Source organism: Lithobates pipiens, unplaced genomic scaffold (assembly GCF_037356315.1).
Source record: "Lithobates pipiens isolate NorthernLeopardFrog02 unplaced genomic scaffold, aLitPip1_a1.2 Scaffold_18, whole genome shotgun sequence".
Classification (NCBI taxonomy): domain Eukaryota; kingdom Metazoa; phylum Chordata; class Amphibia; order Anura; family Ranidae; genus Lithobates; species Lithobates pipiens.
In genome coordinates, this window is record NW_027507758.1 from 399,604,520 (window position 1) to 399,625,397 (window position 20,878).

Sequence of the window (20,878 nt, forward strand, 5' to 3'; positions counted from 1 at the left end):
GTCTTATACTACTATTTATAGATATAAAACAACTTTAAAGCCATTTTTGATCTTTAGTTAGAATGGAAAACACTAGTTGCCCTTTGATACTGCTGAAGTGTAATGGTCTTCCTTCTCAAATTCCCTAGAGCAGTGGCGTTGCTATAGCAGTGCGGGGGGTGACACCGGGGCAGTCACTAAACGCTATAGCTTGGAGCGGTGCGAGCAGGGCATTCTGCCGTGCGGGGGACAGGGGGGAGGCTGCCTATAACACTAACCAGCTGTCACTCAGGCCAGGACCTCCAATAGCTCCCATGGCAGTCAGATTAGGTGGGCGGAGCTGGGGGTGTGGCTGCCTCTTCCACTCCTCCCACAGACCCCTTCTTGCTGATCCCACAGCTGAAGGAGTTAGACCCGAGGACACAGCAGCCCCGCCCACCCGCCCGGGTCATCATCTGCAAGCATGGGGTAATGAGAGGTATGCTGTCAGTTACTGCACAGCACACTGTCACACATCCCTACCTGCCTTGTTCCACCCCAAACCTGCCCTGTGCCACCCCCAACCTGCACTGTGCGACCCTAAACTCCCCTGTTCCCACCCCAACCTGCCCTGTACCACCCCCAACTTGCCCTGTACCACCATAACATGCCCTGTGCCACCCCCAACCTGCCCTGTACCACCCTAAAACTGCCCTGTACCACTGCAACCTGCCCTGTGCCACCCCCAAACTGCCCTGTGCCACCCCCAACTTGCCCTGTGACACCCCCAACCTGCCCTGTGCCACCCCCAACCTGCCCTGTATGACTAAGCACCGTGTTCGGTGTGAAACATGTCAGCGGCTGTGCAGTTAGTCTGTTTACCAGCCTAGATGCTATGATTTTAATTACATTTTTGAAATAAAGTTGAATAATTCGGAGTGCGGCTATCCAGCTACATCTTTTCTACTTCAGTTCCTGTTGCAAACAGAGCCAACACCCCGTGGGATTGTGGAGACAGCTGTTTTGGGAGAAGTCATTACCTTAGAGCGGTAATTCTTTGTACCTGTACCACACCAAACTGCCCTGTACCACCCCAACCTGCCCTGTACCATCCAAACCGGCCCTGTGCCACCCCCAAACTGACCTGTGCCACCCCAACCTGCCCTGTACCACCCCAAACTGCCCTGTACCACCTCCAAACTGCCCTGTGCCACCCCCAACCTGCCTTATACCACCGCAAACATCCCTGTGCCTCCCCCAATCTGCCCTGTGCCATCCCAACCTGCCCTGTGCCACCCCAACCTTCCCTGTACCATCCCAAACTGCCATGTACCACCCCCAAACTGCCCTGTACCACCTCCAACCTGCCCTGCACCACCTCCAATCTGCCCTGTACCACCCCAAACATGCCCTGTACCACTCCCAACTTACCCTGTACCACCCCAACCTGCCCTCTACCACCCCCAAACTGCCCTGTGCCACCCCAACCTTCCCTGTACCACCCCAACCTGCTCTGTACCACCCCAACCTGCCAATATACCAATCCAACCTACCCCATACCACCCCAACCTGCCACTATACCACTCTATACTACTCTAACCTGTCACTATACCAGTCTATACGATCATTTACAGTGGCTGGTTTTGGGTGCGCCCCATGACCGTGCGCTGCCTGCAAGGTGTGGGCAGCCTAGGCAGGGGGTGACACCATATTTTACCGCACCAGGTGACACCAACCCTAGTGACGCCACTGCCCTAGACCTCTGCTTACTGATTGCTGCTCTTGTTGCACAACACTTGTTAGTGAGATGATGACAGCCAATAAAGGGCCCTGTAAAGGAACTGCGTTAATTGACAAGCTTCTCAGCTTTCTGCTGAAGAAAAGATAGATTAAGAAGAAAAGTGTTGGAGTGGAACTAAGTAGAACACCCTGGGTCTTAAATGGAAGACTCCCTCAAACAAACTGTTAAGGGTAGAAGGGGTTGCACATTTTTTCACTAAAATTGAAAACATGTTTGAGATGCTTCCATTGTAAACAATGTATATAGTTTTGAACAGTGTATGCAATGCATATACATACAAAATGAATATTTGAAGAAAAAACAAATATGGTTTCCTTATGGAAAAATTATTGCCAATGCTGACTGTTTTCAATACTGCACTACTCTGATAATATAATAAGTACCGGTACTCAATTAAAGTGATGGTGGGAGGACAGAAATGGGGAAGGTTAGTTATACAGTATAACTTATATAACATAACAGACTATGTTACGTGCAGAATATCATACAGTGATACTGACTTATTGTGGTAAAACGATTACAAAAGTAAACCTTTTTTTTTTCTACTTTAGGGGTTTGTCTTCACTGCCCTGTTGTTGTGGAGAGAGATGACCCAGAGATACAGGTTTTGATACCGAAGTTCATTGAACAATATAATTTAGGGAACCACACAAACCTTTATAATATGGCCAATTTTACAAAAGCTATTAGAAAAATGGTAGGTATACTAATGCCAAAAAGCTGAATCCAAATTAAAAATCCAATCCAAATTGAAAATGAAACCTTGATATGCATAGAGGGAGTATGTTATTAATCGTAGTTTACCCAACTCTAATTTAATTATCCTGAAATACATCCAGAAAAATTTCCAAGCTCAACTTACCAACCAGCTTATGACCAACTTACCAACCAATTGACCGTCTAACTGTATGCATTAAAAACAAGGGTTTAATCTGTTCACATATGAAAATACATGCATAATATATTGGTTGCCTGACCAATATAATCAAAATACAAGGATACGTCGCCCTTCCAGAGCTCCTTGCATTAAAGGCCAGTTATAGGTGGGGGCAATGGCCATTTGTTTGTATTTTGAATATATTGTTCAGGCAATGCACCGACACCTATTCTGCCATAGTGTTATGTGCTGGGTGTTCAGTGTGCCCCATTACCTTTAAGGAGGGGTGGGCTCCCTCCTGGCTCACCTGCCCTCTGCCTATCCATTAAAATGCATGTGCTTCCACTGATGTGCTTCCACTGTGAAGACTCTTATGCCTTGTACACACGGTCCAAAATTCTGAGGGAAAAGATCCGATCGGATTATATTGTCTGAAAATCCCATCGTGTGTGGGCTCTATCAGACATTTCCGTCGGAAATTCAGACGGAAAAAATTTGAGAGCAGGATCTCAAATTTTCCAACAAAAAAATCCAATCTGACTTTTTCCGATCGTTTGTACAGAATTCCGATCGGACAAAGTGCCATGCTCAGATCAAATTACGAGACAAAAACTATTGGCTACTAGCCTCAACGTAGTTCTGTCGTAACGAACGAACGTCATCATGTTTCAAACGATCGGATTTTCCAACAACTTTGTCCGACCATGTGTATGCAACACCAGTTTAGGACAAAATCCATCAGAAAAAGTCCAACGGATTTTGTTGTTGGAATGTCCGACCGCGTGTACAAGGCATATGAAGTTAGAGTTTGGAACTACAGAAAATGGGGTGCCTTGACAGCCTGTAGCTTATGCATGAATTTGTAAATGTGTGCAGAGTAAACCCCTGTTTTTAAGGCATCTTGTTAGATAGGTCAATTCAGTTAGTCACAGGCTGGTTTGTAAGTTGAGCTTGGGAATTTCTTTGGTTTTATTTGACATGATTTGATTTTTTGAAATACTGCAAAAAAAAAGATGATTTTTACATGTAGGAGAGGAGTGCCAGTATAGGCCCGGTATTGAAGTGGTTAAAATCTGTCAATCTTGGTTTTCCCATTTTCCCCCTTCTACCTTTGATGCATCTTTGCTTGAACCGTTATTGGAGGTTAGTTTTTTAAATCAGAAAAATATTTTATTGAACTTGTCAGGTTACATCATCCAATGTGCATGTACATAGTAAAGATCCTCAATCATCAACTTATACATTATTGCGTCATTGCCCCACATCATAACATCTCCAACATATCTCTTCCCTCCCTCCGATCCCCCACTAACATGGCCCATACCTCTCCCGATTTATCCAGAGCACATCCCATATGTATTTTCCCTTCTAGGGACATAATAGTAAGTCAGGACATCACCAGCTCATTGGGGCACAGCCCAGGCGTATCCAGCCATCGTGCCCATATACGCTCAAACCTGCTTGGGCATCCCCTATGTTGATAAATGTATTTTTCCATAATCAGTATTTTCCCCATATGTGTTATCCATGAGGCGCTAGTAGGGGTAAAGCTGACTTCCATCCCATCAGTAGCACCTTCCTGGCTTGAAACAATGCCCTCAAAAGTGTAACTCTGACCAGTTCCTCAGGGACTACCTCCTCCAGAATCCCAAGTATACAACACATGGGGTCCTTGGGTACCTTCGTTTGGAGCACCATATATAGTGTGTCTATCACCTCGGTCCAGTACCGGTGGATCTTTGGACAGCGCCACAGAGGTGGATGAGGTCCCCTCCTTGTCGCCAGCAGTGGCAGCACACAGAGTCTGCCAACCTGCCCATCCTGTGCAGTTTCTCAGAGGTGTAGTGTAGCCACAATACCAAATATATACATTTAGAGAGCAAGTGATTATTGACTGCAATGCTTCCTCCCATTGATCCCCCGTAATTTGGCCTAGGTCCTTCTCCCATGCTTTCACTGCCCTGCAGGGATACGCCTTTAGATGCCTGGCGAGTAACATTTGATAACATTGGGATATAATTCCTTTAGTTGAGTTGCTCGATTGCAGCACAAGGAACACTGGGGTGGGTGAAAGCATCCATTCCCCTGCATCCCCCTGAGCTGCAATCGCATGCCGTAGCTGGTAGTAGGAGTACCACATGTTGGCCGGCACGTTTAGCCTGGTCTGTATTTCTGAAAAAGAAAGCAATCTACCATTTTCAAATATGTGAGATAGCATAACCACACCATGTGCCTTCCACTTGGGCCCTTGCTGTAGCTTGGCCAGCTCCACATATGAACGATTGCCCCAAATGGGACTGTAGTCAGTGAAGCCCCGTACCTCCTGGAGTTGCCTGCTCTTATTCTATATCTTTTGAATTAGCGATAGTGTTGGGGTCAGTTTATTGGACTTTGAAAATGCTTGTGCCTCCAGTCCCATTGGGTTAGTTTCCGCTCCAGATGCAAAAAGCAACAATTTTGCTGTTGAACTCTCTGGGGCTTGTGACATAGATCCTTCCAGATGTTGCCATTGTGCTGCTATATAGTACAACCAAGGGTTGGGCACCGCCAACCCTCTGCCATCTTTAAGCTGCTGCAGTTGTTCAAGTTTGATCCTGGGGGGTTTAGTGTTCCACAGCAATCGCTGAAAAAGGGTGTTCACTACTCTGAAAATTTTAAGATGAACTACTACTGGCGAATTGTGTAGGAAGTATAGTAGCTGGGGCATTAGAATCATTTTAATTAAGTTGGCCTTACCCACTAGAGACATTTTTAGGTTATTCCATGTATTTATCTTATCCCGAAATCTAGATAGTAAAGGGTTTATATTTAGGGAACAGTAATCCCCAAGTTTTGGCGAAACCTGTACCCCCAGGTATTTAAAAGTGGTGACCAAAGGAACGGGACAAGAGTCGGGAAGGACCACCTCCCTCTCCTCGTCTAGCATCAACAGGGCTGATTTAGACCAGTTTATGGTTAGACCAGAGTAGTGACCAAATTGTGTAATTATAGACATTACCCCTGGTAGTGACTGGCCAGGGTCCCCAGGGAAGAGCAGCATGTCATCTGCGTAAAGCATAATTTTTTCCTGTATGACTCCATATTGGAACCCCCGGATCTGGGGACTATCCCTGACTATTGGAGGTTAGTTAGACCCAAATGAGCTGCAGTTCATTCTTTTCGCTTGTAGAGACCCCTGGGAATCCCTCTTACCTCTTTTCTCCCTACTCTTACCTTTACTCTTTTGTATCTTTCTACTCAACGGCTTGATTTGCTGACCCATAGACCATACATCTATGAACCAAAGGTCCCACATAGGAGTAGTAGGGACAGATCAGAAATTTAAGATTACTCTCATCTAACACTTGACCTAGCTAATTGTATTGTTTTGCTAGAAGGCTTATTGAGGTTGAGTTCTCCGCCTTTAGCATTCTATTATTGTTTACCTAATGCTGCACTCTGTATTATTTGTCATGGGTCTGAAACTAATGTAGCACTAACCCCCGAAGGAGCTGCTGGTTAGATTGGGCTTACCGTTACCTTCTTTTTTCCTCACTTCGCGTCTAGGGGTGTCCCGTAGTAGATGGCCCAGTAACTTGAGAAACTGACGACAGATCTACTTAAAGGGATTTTATTTACAAAAACGTAGACAATGAACAGTCTCTTAAAATGGGATCAGAGGGTTGGAAAGGAAATTCAGGTACTCTTAGTATCAAAGTCAATATCGAAGAACTTGCTTACTTTGACTGCATCCAGAGAATAGCCATTCGCAACTGGATGTTCACTCAAGTTGGACAGTCCCTCTCTCAAAAGGCCCAGCAGCCAACGAGGTGCTTACTCAGGAACAAGTCTCTGCCACAGACATTGTAGAACATACATGAATAAGTCTCTGCCACAGACGTTGTTGTAGAACACATAGGAAAACTAAACTTGTAGAACACTCGTGTGATATCTGGATCTTTCAGCCAGCTTGGGGATATCCACGAGAACCGGATTCTCTTGGGGACTTCAGCTCCTCCAGGCTCTTGCTAAGAAACCAACCCGTATGTGGCCTTCTTCTGAAGAGTCCTCCCCTGGATAGCGTGAAGTCACTGGGTCTCTCCCAAACTGGAGATGGCACCCAAACACCTCAGAATCCTCCTTTCGTTTCCTTGCCTTGGGCTAGCCAGCCCCAAGACAACAAGATCGGGTGGATCCACACCCCAGGCCATAGCCTTCCTGGGGGCTGGTCAGGAGGACCAGGACCATGAAGTCAGTACATCCTTCTGGATCGGAACCCTGAACCACATCACGTCCGCATCTTAAATACCCTCTCCCAGAAAGCACAACAAGAGCGCCACTCCCACTGGGTGGGCTCCAAGAGAGAGTAACTTAAGCACCCAACCAGACCATAGTTCCATGCCTGTCAGAAGAGACAGTGCCCCCTGTGGCCAGGCTGAACGTCCCATAGTCCAGTCAGACTGATACTGAGGTCCAAATTTAGACAATTGTACCCAAACCAAACTGCAGTTCAGGTGTAACCTTGAATCTGAAAAACACATAGCGTGTGCTCTTCAGTAGCCGACGCTACACTAATAAAAAAATTGAACAAGAAAAATATTTGATAAACAGTGTACCAACACAATGTGTGTAGTAGTGCACGTGTGTATGTTATGTGTATGTAAAATGTGTGCATGTGGATAGAGGCTTTCTTTCTGCTTTTGAGAAATATAAGGGATCTCAACAGACCCAGAGCTCTCAATTCCCTTCTCTTCTACAGCCCCGCACTCAATAACACCGAAGAGGTAGTAAACATGCCATTCATGGAATTGGTCTTAAAGCCAACTTAAACTAGACAGAGAGAGGGTGGGCAGGATAAAAGTGTACCTGTTGTGCAGGAAAATATAAAACAACACCCTGTAAAAGATAAAGTTTTAAAATAATCTTTCAGGCATTAAGTGTGTTAAATCTTTACTGTCCTGAAGAGTTCTGGCTGCTGCAGCACCTGCTATCGAACACTTCCAAATGTGATCTCTGCTGGGTGCTATGATTCCTTACGTGGACTGTTGTTACTACAAAACACGGTTTTGATGTAGTGGTTGGTGGGGGAAAACACAGTGCTTAGTGGTGGACACACTACTAGGACACATCCAGGGGCGGACTGACCATTTGGCCACTGGGGCACTTCCCGAGGGCCCCGTGCCACTAGGGGGCCCCATCAGGTTGCCAGCCTCAGTAAAACCAGGGACAGTATGTAAAAATCTTTTTTTTTTTTTGTTTGTTTTTTTACATCTGTCTCTGAAATGTCCCTTACTGACATCGTTTTGGTCTAAAAATCCTGAGATTATAGCTGTCCCACCCCTCCAGTACCTTCTCAGCCAATAGAAACATGTCTGTGTATACTGTGTGATTGTATACTGTGTGGCCCCATAATGTCTGATTGCCCTGGGGGCCCCACAATCTCCTATTGCCCGTGGGCCCCATGAGTTGTCAGTCCACCCCTGGACACATCCAAAAGTTTTGGACTGCAGCAATGCCTGGAGAGAAGATAACAGCAGGAGAAATAATGAAAGGTAAAACACCAGTTGCTAGAGAGATAGTTATTAAAATTCTTCTTTTACAAGGTGGCTTTGTTTTTTTCCCTGTGACAGGGGAACTTTAAACAGCATTTGCATATTGTTTACTTGTGATCAGTGGCCTGCATATACAAAGGGGAATCAGAAAAGCAAAATAAACACTGTGTTAGCCAGTTACTCACAGTGGCCCCCCAACAATACAGTACAGTATTGGTGCATGCACATTTTGTGTAAATTTGGTGCATTGCACAGCTCATTAAGTTGCCATAACTAACTTGGAATGCATTAAATGCAACGCACAAATGCAATTAGACACTTAAGATCATTACCAAATCGCATCATACAGTATATGTAGTTGTTTCCCTGTATCTATAGTTTTATCTAAAGATTAACTTTATATAACTAACTGTCATTGGTGGAGACAGATTTAGACCTTGTATGGTTTGCTTAAGCAGCCAGAATTAATTTTTGAAAAACTATACAATATACCAATCATGGGTTTTACAGATGATGGCCGGCAAAGCATTACTTCCCAAGATACATTTAATAAAAAAAAGTCCTTTTTTATCATACATTTTTTCTTAATTTCTTCTTATTTTTTATTATCATTTTGTATATTATTTTTATATGTTTTATATAATTTTTGTACAGAGGGGGGCCTTGCAATTGCCCCTTTAGTCCCCTTATAAATCAGGCCCTGGTCATTGTTTCAGTGCTAGGTTCCTGCTGATAAAAAAAAGCTGTTGCCTTACAATCGACATATACTGGAGTTCCTTATCCCCCCCCCCCCTTCCCCATGCATGTTGAGTATTCAGTGAATAGAATCAAAAGGGGTGCTATGGGCTGGGCTGTATATACTTATGGCTCCAAAAAGATATGATATATACACCTGAACCCTGCATGAAGACATTGCAGCATTCATTTGGCATTGAGCTTGGTGTTCCATATCATTCTCTGTGTTTAGCAAAAAATAGGAGATGAAGCATAGAGGTGCTGCCTACAAAACCAAGCAAATTCTTTCTTTCTTTCATTTTCAAATATTCTCTAAAAAACAACTGGAATCAGGCCTATAGTTTGTAGACTTGTTAGAACCTTGGTAAAATCTAACTGGGGGCTAGGGACTTAAAAAATGAAGATAGCTGAAGATGTTTCTCAGGTTTTATAATACAGTTTTATTCTATTGTTCTATCTGTGGTATGCATAACTGCTAGTATAACTGTTAGTATAACTGTTCTGATTTTGAATCTCCAGGATGGACAGAAGAAACAGTATAATTTACAATTCATAATAAAAGACACCAACTGTTCAAAGTCTGATCATGCTATTCTGGGAGATGAATGTGCCATTGTACAAGATAGCGTAAGTGTAACATGTACATTTTAAATTGCGTAAGCCTGGCTTTGCTTCTATATATATACAATCTAAATGGCTGTAAATACAGAATTGATATTATGATCATGTATGAATATTGTGGGGGATTACTCAGATGAATCTCACCTGTAGCAATGATTAAGCATCCTATCACTTGAGTGTTTTGGCCCGTACACATAATCAGAAAATCGTATTAAAAAAATACCACTTTAGAACTAATCGTACGATAATCTAATCGTTAGTACACATCTTTCGGGAGCCGATCACGGCAATTCATGTGAAATTATCCGATGGGACAAGTACGAAAAATGTTCTACAATACCAGATCATTTTTTTTTTCAGTACAGTTAACACCAAAAAAATACAATTCAATACATTACATCACTTCCAAATTCTGTCGTATGAGAATTTTAGAAATGTTAGTAACCTCTTCATTTTCAAAATGGAGACTAGCATGCAAAAAAAAAAAAAACGGACGATCATTTATCCAATAACCTCATCATGTGTACCAGGCATTAGTCTAGATCAGTGATGGCGAACCTTGGCACCCCAGATGTTTTGGAACTACATTTCCCACGAGGCTCAACTACATTTCCCATGATGCTCATGTACTCTGCAATGTAGTTCCAAAACATCTGGGGTGCCAAGGTTCACCATCACTGGTCTAGAGCCACGTGTAAATTTGTTAGATGGACCCAGATTGAACCACAATAGATGCCTAAGGGCGGGCAGGACAGGGGCATGTCCATTTACATCCACTTACAACCTAGTCTGTTTAAAGCAGAGGTCCACCCTAAAATTGACCTTCCGCTCATCGGAATCCCCCCCCCCCTCCGGCGCCACAATTGGCACCTTTCAGGGGGGAGGGGGTGCAGTTACCTGGATAATCCAGGTAACTGCACCCACTTCCGGGATAGCTCTCTGCGGAAAGGGGCGTAGATTACGCCCCTTTCCACAAGTGCCCGCCCCCTTCCACAAGTGCCCCGCTGCCTGCTGGGAAACACACAGATCCCAGAGGCAGCGGGGACCGTCCTTATTGCGCAGCGCAACTCGCGCATGCGCAGTAGGGAACCGGGAAATGAAGCCGAAAGGCTCCATTTCCTGATTCCCATACCCAAGATGGCGGCGGCAGCACCCGAGTGACGATCTACAGATCGGCTTCGGGTGCCGACATCGCGGGCGCGCTGGACAGGTAAGTGTCACTATTTTAAAAGTCAGCAGCTGCAGTATTTGTAGCTGCTGGCTTTTAAAAAAAAAAAACGCGGAGTCCCGGTGGACTCCCGCTTTAAGTCTTCAGGAAAACCTATAGGGTTTTTCCGTCCTTTTTATGTCAGTTTAATTGTTTGTTAGGCAAAAAACATTTTTGTTTATACTTTTGACCACCTATGACTATTTTGTTCAACAACGTAAAAAATGGACATGTGAAAAATGTATGTATACTGATGTAAACTGAACAGATGTACAAACTGATGTACATTGATGTAAAAAAGATTCAGTTTTCATGCCTTTCTTAGTTTTAATGGCAGAATTGATGATGAGTGAAGAGTGAAAGGACCCTAAAAGTGAGTCTAAAAACATGGCCTGGATCAGAACAAACCCAGGTTAGAATCCAAAACCTGGTTCACAATAACACTAGTTCCTCTCATATGGCAGACCCATAGGGGAATTCCATGGTTGCAATGCAATGGTTATAAGTTCCTAGTGCTATCACAGTGCCACAGTGGAGAACCAAATTACAGTATCCCAGTCACCCAGGGGTGTGCATCTAGGACCATGTGTGGACCATCCACCATCCGAACCTTCCAGCACTACCATTCTGATTCTCAGCTAGCTGCTCCTTCTTTCTTCTCCCTTTTAATTCTTCATTTACTGTGGCCAGCCCAGTAGGGTCCTCACATGTACAATTTCACAGCAGACAGTAATGAGGCAAGGCTGAGTAAATGTACCTTACTTTTCCAAATATGGGTATACAGTATTGTCATAACACTAGTGCCCTAGTGGGGTAGATTTGCGATTTAAACATTCAAAATGACCACTTATCTGATAAGTGTTCACGTCCAGAGTCTACTGTATATTTTCACACACTCGGGGGAGTCTGTGAAGGGGAAATATGCAAAGTATAATACACAGTACATCCAACTTCCCATGTGGTCTCTCCTTCCCATCTGCACCCCACCCCACCTCCAGCTATACCTTCAGTATAACACAGCACAGTGGGGCATGGAGAGGGCTGTAAAATATTAGGAGGGAAAAATTAAAGAAGATAAAATTTTACCATGTCAGCCAAAAATAGAACGTGACCGAACTAGGACTTACTTGGCAGGACCAGCTATTCTTTTAATGAAAGTTGCATATTTAATGATTAAAAAGGAATTAATTTCAGCAACAATCTTGTAATTTATAATTAAGTATTTTAGACCTGTTTTCTTGTAAAAGACTCCCTTTTGTAGACATCCAAAACCCCTAAGACTGTTTCTGGAAACTACCATCTTGGATGTGATGTTAGCTAGTATAGAGCTGTCACTCAATGACTCCCTATACTACTTCCCTTTGCTCCTCCTCCCTATATAAAAAGTTATGTAGAAAGAGGCAGAGATGCTGGGTGAGCACAGAAGGAAATTGGACACCTACAGCAGCTGAGAGGGCTATGACATGCAAGGAGGAAAGGGACTGTGCTAGGGAATTTACACTTTCTAGAGTGTCAATCGTCGAGCACACATGTGTCAAATACAAGGCCCATGGGCCAAATGCGGCCCATCAGGCCATTTCATGTGGCCCTCGCACTTCTCTTGCAACTGTGGAACCCCCCCCTAACCTCCACACCCATTTTGTCTCAGCAGTTGGCAGCAAAAAGGAGGACAGAACCTTCTACAGATCCTGCTCCTCTCTGTGTCTGTGCAGCCAGAGCACCCCCTCATCTCCGCTTTCCTCTGTATCAGCATTCAGCAGACTCTGGGCCAGCAAACCTCAGCCTGCCCCTGGTCCTCCTCCAGACCCTGCTTTTTTTTGCTTCCCAGCTCTGTTCCCAGCTTCTTCCGGCAGCAGCACAAGATAAAGGGGTGCACTGTCATGTAGGGGTGGATGGGGGACTCTTGTTTTCTAATTGAGCAGGGGTTCTTGACATCTGATGTAAGGGGGTTGGGGTGCTTTCACATCCACTCTTACAAATACAATTGGTCCTTTAAAGGCAACCATGATGCTGATGTAACCGATCAAATTGAGTTTGACACCCCTGGTCTAGCAGGTTCAAAGGCATATTGCATATCAATAAAAACAGGTTTTCTTTATTTCTTTATTTACTCATTCTTTCATTTTTACTCGTTTTGGATAGACTGGGGGAGAAAATGAACTCTGTTTTTTACTTCTATCTAGGGCTGCCTGAGGGATCCTGTTCTGATTGTGTTAAATGTATTGGTTGGTTAGTCAGATACTATCTAAATAAGCCTAAAGCTGGCCTTACACTGATCGAAATCTTGATCGACAGAAGTAGATTTGATTGCTTCTGTCAAAAGAATATGGCTTAAAGTGTTCAGACCATCAGTGGCTCCAGCCAATCAGCTTCAGCCACTGATCACTGTGTTCTCATAGTGGCAGGTGCTGCTGTCTTAATACAAAGTCCCGGAAAGTCCCGGAAGGATGTTTGTAGCCAGCTTTAATATTCTTATGTGTGCCTTGACTGTGGAGGAAACATTAGACCATTAACCTTTGCAGGGATTGAAATGATGCATTAGCAATCCCTGTAAAACATTGCTGAATACATTGGCAAAAATATATTCATTAAAACTACAGTTCTCTTTTCTTACATATAGTTACATAGTAGGTAAGGTTGAAAAATTACATCCATCAAGTCCAACCTATGTGTATGATTATATGTCAGTATAACATTGTATATCCCTGTATGTTGCGGTCGATGCTCCCTGCTGATAGCACTGCCAGTGGAAGGGAATTCCACATCCTTGCCGCTCTTACAGTAAAAAACCTTCTACATAGTTTAAGGTTAAACCTCTTTTCTTCTAATTTTAATGAGTGGCCACGTGTCTTGTTAAATTCCCTCCCACAAAAAAGTTTTATCCCTATTGTGGGGTCACCAGTACGGTATTTGTAAATTGAAATCATATCCCCTCCATGGGCGTCCGCAGCAGGGGGCAAGGGGGGTCAAGTGCCCCCCCCTGGAATCCCCAAGGTGTTGCCCCCGCCGCCGCCGCCACCGCCATGCTGCACTATTTTTTTTTCTGAGTCCGCTCTCTCCTGTGTATCACAGCGCTGGATGGCTGTGTTCGGCGGCCGCTCTGTAACACAGTCCCGCCCCCCCAGACCATCTCGTGTGATAGTAGAGAGAATCAACGCTCCGCCTATCACATGAGCCGTGCTACAGTGCCTGGATAGGAGGATCGAGGGGGGAGGGGGCTGCAGTGCTCTCCTCCACCACCGCACTCTCCTGCCCCCCCCCCCTGCTCTTCTCTTCCACCACCGCACTCTCCTGACCCCCGTGCTCTCCTCCACCACCACACTCTCCTGACCCCCCCCCCCCCAGTGCTCTCCTCCACCACCGCACTCTCCTGCCCCCCCCCAGTGCTCTCCTCCACCACCGCACTCTCCTGCCCCCCCCCCTGCTCTTCTCTTCCACCACCGCACTCTCCTGACCCCCGTGCTCTCCTCCACCACCACACTCTCCTGACCCCCCCCCCCCAGTGCTCTCCTCCACCACCGCACTCTCCTGCCCCCCCCCAGTGCTCTCCTCCACCACCGCACTCTCCTGCCCCCCCCCCAGTGCTCTCCTCCACCACCGCACTCTCCTGCCCCCCCGTGCTCTCTTCCACCACTGTGCTCTCCTGCCCCCCCGTGCTCTCTTCCACCACTGCACTCTCCTGCCCCCCCCAGTGCTCTCCTCCACCACCACACTCTCCTGACCCCCCCCCCCCAGTGCTCTCCTCCACCACCTCACTCTCCTGCCCCCCCCCAGTGCTCTCCTCCACCACCGCACTCTCCTGCCCCCCCCCAGTGCTCTCCTCCACCACCGCACTCTCCTGCCCCCCCGTGCTCTCTTCCACCACTGTGCTCTCCTGCCCCCCCCGTGCTCTCTTCCACCACTGCACTCTCCTGCCCCCCCCAGTGCTCTCCTCCACCACCGCACTCTCCTGCCCCCCCAGTGCTCTCCTCCACCACCGCACTCTCCTGCCCCCCCAGTGCTCTCCTCCACCACCGCACTCTCCTGCCCCCCCCGTGCTCTCTTCCACCACCGCACTCTCCTGCCCCCCCCGTGCTCTCTTCCACCACTGTGCTCTCCTGCCCCCCCTGTGCTCCCTTCCACCACTGCACTCTCCTGCCCCCCCAGTGCTCTCCTCCACCACCGCACTCTCCTGCCCCCCCCCCAGTGCTCTCTTCCACCACTGCACTCTCCTGCCCCCCCCCCAGTGCTCTCTTCCACCACTGCACTCTCCTGCCCCCCCCAGTGCTCTCCTCCACCACTGCACTCTCCTGCCCCCCCCCCCCAGTGCTCTCCTCCACCACCGCACTCTCCTGCCCCCCCCAGTGCTCTCCTCCACCACCGCACTCTCCTGCCTCCCCAGTGCTCTCCTCCACCACCGCACTCTCCTGCCCCCCCCAGTGCTCTCCTCCACCACCGCACTCTCCTGCCCCCCCCCCAGTGCTCCTCTCCTCCACCACCGCACTCTCCTGCCCCCCGTGCTCTCCTCCACCACCACACTCTCCTGCCCCCCCCGTGCTCTCCTCCACCACCGCACTCTCCTGCCCCCCCCCAGTGCTCTCCTCCACCACCGCACTCTCCTGCCCCCCCCCGTGCTCTCTTCCACCACCACACTCTCCTGTCCCCCCCCCAGTGCTCTCTTCCACCACTGCACTCTCCTGCCCCCCCCCAGTGCTCTCCTCCACCACCGCACTCTCTTGACCCCCCCCCAGTGCTCTCTTCCATCACTGCACTCTCCTGCCCCCCCAGTGCTCTCCTCCACCACCGCACTCTCCTGACCCCCCCCAGTGCTCTCTTCCACCACTGCACTCTCCTGCCCCCCCAGTGCTCTCCTCCACCACCGCACTCTCCTGCCCCCCCAGTGCTCTTCTCCCCCACCGCACTCTCCTGCCCCCCCCAGTGCTCTTCTCTTCCACCACCGCACACTCCTGCCCCCCCCAGTGCTCTCCTCCACCACTGCACTCTCCTGCCCCCCCATGCTCTCCTCCACCACTGCACTCTCCTGCCCCCCCCCAGTGCTCTTCTCTTCCACCACCGCACTCTCCTGCCCCCCCAATGCGCTCATCCACCAGCGCACTCTCCTGCCCCCCCCCAGTGCTCTCCTCCACCACCGCACTCTCCTGCCCCCCATGCTCTCTTCCACCACTGTGCTCTCCTCCACCACCACACTCTCCTGCCCCCCCCAGTGGTCTCCTCTACCACCACACTCTCCTGCCACCCCCTCCAGTGCTCTCCTCCACCACCACACTCTCCTGCCACCCCTTCCAGTGCTCTCCTCCACCACCACACTCTCCTGCCACCCCCTCCAGTGCTCTTCTCCACCGCCACACTCTCCTGCCCCCCCAGTGGTCTCCATCACCACCACACTCTCCTGCCACCCCCTCCAGTGCTCTCCTCCACCACCACACTCTCCTGCCCCCCCCCCACAGTGCTCTCCTCCACCACCACCCTCTCCTGCCCCCCCCCCAGTTTTCTCCTCCCCTGTTCTTGCTGCTCTCCAGCTCTCCCCATCCTTCTCTAGCCACCATCCCAGTGCTTTCCCCCCCAGTGCTCTCCGCCCCTGTTCCCCCCAGTGCTCTCCCCCCCCCGTGCCCTCCACTCCCCCCAGTGCTCTCCCCCAGTGCTCTCCTCTCTCCCCCTGTTCTTTCCCCTCCAGTGCTCTCCCCTCAGTGCTCTCCCCTCAGTGCTCTCCCCTCCCCCCAATGCTCCCCCCCTGTTCTCCCCCCCAGTGCTCTTCAGCTCTCCTCATCACTCTCTAGCCCCCACCCCAGTGCTCTCCAGCCCTCCTTACTACCCACCCCTGCTCTATCTGCCCCCCTGGTGCTCTCCAGCCCCCCCCCCAGTGCTCTGTACCCTCCGTGCTCTCCACCCCTGTTCTTTTTGGCTCCCCCTTAGCACCCTCCACTCCCCACCCCTGTACTCTCCTCTGCCCCTGCATTTTGCGCCCACCCATGTGCTCTCCACCCCCCATAGTGCTCTCCAGTCCCCCGTGCTTTCCACCCCTGTTCTTTCTGGCCCCCACTGGTGCTCTCAAGCTCCCCCCCCATTGCTCTCCACTCACCCCTGCTCTTTGTGCCCCCCCAGTGCTCTTCACCACCCCACACTCTTAGCCCCCCCAGTGCTCTCAGCCTACCGTGCTCTCTACCCCTGTTCTTGTTGGCCCCCCCAGTGCTCTCAAGTTCCCCCCAAGTGCTCTCCGCTCCCCACCCCTGTGATCTCCACTCCCCCTCACTCTTTGCCCCCACCCATGTGTTCTCCAACCCCGCCAGTACTCTTTGCTCCCCCTTCTCTCCAACTCCCACTCAGTGCTCTCCACTTCCCCAGGACCAGAGGGCAGGCTGACTGGGGCCAGAAAACGAGGACGGCTGAAGGTGCAGGTGGCCAGGGACCACTCCATCTCACAGCAGACAAATCCTCTGGATGGAGCACCGTCCCCATCCAAAACGAGAACAGACCCTGCCTGCTGCTGGCCATCATGGATATCCTGCTGGCATGCAAGGTACTGTACCGAGCATAAACAACACACCTTCCCCCAGACAGGGACTGCAGACTGGGACATGGGGCACAGGAGGGGCTGCAATGATGTGCACAGTGAGACTGCATTCACGGCACAGTAAAGCTGCATTTGATGGACACAGTGAGGCTGAATTTGATGGACACAGTGAGGCTGCGTTTGAAGGGCACAGTGAGGCTGCATTTGAAGGGCACAGTGAGGCTGCATTTGAAGGGCACAGTGAGGCTGAATTTGAAGGGCACAGTGAGGCTGCATTTGAAGGGCACAGTGAGGCTGCATTTGGTGGGCACAGTGAGGCTGAATTTGGTGGGCACAGTGAGGCTGCATTTGGTTGGCACAGTGAGGCTGCATTTGGTTGGCACAGTGAGGCTGCATTTGGTGGGCACAGTGAGGCTGCATTTGGTGGGCACAGTGAGGCTGCATTGGTGGGCACAGTGAGGCTGAATTTGATGGGCACTGGTGAGGCTGCATTGAGCTCTTGCATCAAGTCTGCAGTCTCTGTCCATCTCCTGTAGCATGTCTGAAGTCTCTGAGGGAGTCTGGAGAGGAGTCAAAAGTGGGAGCACCGCCGGGATGGGGGTCATGGGAGAAGTCAGACTTGTGTGGACTGTGAATAGGAGACTATAGGATAAAACCTCCAAGCTGGAGCCGACTGACTGAGCCCTGCACAGTGCACCTGAGAGGAGGTCAGTGAAAGCACCGCCAGGCCAGTCGGGGGTCACTGATGTAAGGGGGGAGTGAATACGATAATGTAAGGGGCACTGACATAAAGGGTTTCCTCCTTATATTAGTAACCCACCCCCCTTACCTTAGAGTATTCTTTCTGAAGAAGGTGGTTCCCCCCCACGTTCTGAGTTTCTGGGGTCCCCCTTGATGATTGATCACTTACCACTATTAACTGGAATTTGAATATATATATATATATATATATATATATATATATATATATATATATATATATAAAAAGCCCTATGTGATTTCATATCTATATCTAATACTATCTTCATCAAAGGTGCTTTAAAATGTATGGTTTTTCCCTTTCATGAACCAGAAAATAATGACGTTATGCTGTTGGGCTGGTATAATAATGCTGTGAGGCTGGTATGAAATTTTTTCCAGGGCTGGTTTTTGAAAGCATGGGCGTCCGCAAGGTTACTCAGGTGGCTGCGTACCAGGCCCATATAGCCTAGAGAATGTACATCTTTTTACATTGCAATACATCTGTTGTTGCCATATTTTTATCTTGATGAAAACAGTCTATACAGTGACAGTATGAGATCAAAATATGGCCACAACAGATGTATTGCAATGTAAAAAGATGTACATTCTCTAGGCTATATGGGCATGGAACACAGTCAGAGTAACTTCCAATACAAAGTGAAGATGAATTATCTGTTATATAACACATATGTATTACCAGTGTAAAGATTTTCATGAGATTGTCGAAAAGGGGCGGAGCATGAGTGGCCTTGAAATGATGCCCCCCCTTGGAAAAAGTTCTGTGGACGCCCATGATCCCCTCTCAAGCATCTCTTCCCTAGAGAGAATAAGTTCAGTGCTTGCAACTTTTCCTCATAACTAATATCCTCCAGACCCTTTATTAGCTTTGTTGCCCTTCTTTGTACTCTCTTCATTTCCAGTACATCCTTCCTGAGGACTGGTGCTCAGAACTGGACAGCATACTCTAGGTGCGGCCGGACAAGAGTCTTGTAGAGAGGGAGAATTATCGTTTTATCTCTGGAGTTGATCCCCTTTTCAATGTATGCCAATATTCTGTTTGCTTTGTTAGCAGCAGCTTGCCATTGCTGAGCCTATCAATTACTAAGACTCCCAGGTCCTTTTCCATCCTAGATTCCCCCAGAGGTTCTACCCCCCCCCCCCCCCATTGCATAGATTGCATTGATATTTTTGCCACCCAAATGCATTATTTTACACTTTTCTAAATTAATCCTCATTTGCTATGTAGTTGCCTGCCCCATTAATATGTTCAGATCTTTTTGCAAGGTTTCCACATCCTGCGGATAAGTTATTGCCCTGCTTAGCTTAGTATCTTCCGCAAATACAGAGATTGAACTGTTTACCCCATCCTCCAGGTCGTTTATGAACAAATTAAATAGGATTGGTCTGAGCACAGAATCCTTCAAAGTACTCCCCATTTATCACCACCCTCTGAACTCGCCCTTGTAGCCAGTTTTCAATCCATGTACTCACCCTATGGTCCATACCAATGGACCTTGTTTTGTCTACTAAACGTTTATGGGGAACTGTTTCAAATGCTTTTGCAAAATTCAGATACACCACGTCTACGGGCCTTCCTTTATCTAGATGGCAACTCACCTCCTCATAGAAGGTTAATAGATTGGTTTGGCAAGAAAGATTCTTCATGAATCCATGCTGATTACTGCTAATGATACCGGTTTCATTACCAAAATCTTGTATATAGTGCCTTATCATCCCCTCCAAGAGCTTGCATGCTATTGATGTTAGGCTAACTGGTCCGTAATTCCCAGGGATGTATTTTGGGCCCTTTTTAAATATCGGTGCTGCATTGGCTTTTCTCCAATCAGCTGGTACCATTCCAGTCATTAAAAATTAGAAACAATGATCTATCAATTACTTGACTGAGTTCCCTAAGTTCCCTCGGGTGCAAGCCATCTGGTACTGGTGATTTATTAATTTTGAGTTTCCCAAGTCTAATTTTAATTCTGTCCTCTGTTAACCATGGAGGTGCTTCCTGTGATGTGTCATGAGGACAAACACTGCAGTTTTGGTTACTGAAGCCCCCCGATTCCCTCGTAAAGACTGAGGAGAAGAATAAATGCAATACCTTCGCCATCTACCCATCCTTTGTAACTAGATGTCTTTCCTCATTCTTTATGGGGCCAATATGGTCTGTCCTCCCTTTTTTACTGTTTACATACTTAAAGAATTTCTTGGGATTTTTTTGCTTTCCTTCACTATGTTTCAAGTTCTATCTTAGCCGCCCTAATGGCACCCTTACATTTCTTGTTGCATTCTTTATAAAGTCTGAATGCTGATGATGATCCCTCAACCTCGTATTTTTTGAAGGCCTTCTCCTTTGCTTTTATCTGCATGTTTACATTGGAGTTAAGTCATCCAGGACTTTTGTTCACTCTTTTAAATGTATTATTCCATGGGATGCATTGGCTAATGCCTTATTTAATATACTCTTAAAGCAAACCCATCTTTTCTCCATGTTCATTGTACCCAAGGTTTTATCCCAATTTATGCCTTCTAGCAAGGTTCATAGTTTAGGGAAGTTGGCTATTTTGAAATTCAGTGCCTTTGTATTCCCCTTATGTTTCCTATTTGTGTGATTTATACTGAAGCCAATTGACCTGTGATCGATGTTTCCTAAATTGCCCCGTATTTCCACATCCATGTTTAAGTCTGTATTGTTGGTAATCAGTAGATCCAGTAACGCTTTATTTCTAGTTAGTGCGTCTACCATCTGAACCATGAAACTGTCTTGCAAGACATTTAGACGAATGCATGGTTCCCTCTGCCCAGTCTATGTCTGGATAATTAAAGTCCCCCATTAGGATAACACTTACCATCCTTGCTGCTAATCCAAATTGTGATAGAAGATCTGTCT

At 47.6% G+C, this 20,878-nt stretch overlaps 1 protein-coding gene across 1 annotated transcript in view; it reads left to right on the plus strand.

Moving 5' to 3' along the window:
* LOC143988363 (T-kininogen 2-like) overlaps positions 1-20,878 on the plus strand; it is a 42,467-nt gene that overhangs the window by 18,656 nt on the left and 2,933 nt on the right. Inside the window, exons 7-8 of the mRNA XM_077487879.1 lie at positions 2,311-2,456; positions 9,422-9,529. Coding sequence (XP_077344005.1) covers positions 2,311-2,456; positions 9,422-9,529 — 254 coding nt within the window. The remainder of the gene's footprint in view (positions 1-2,310; positions 2,457-9,421; positions 9,530-20,878) is intronic.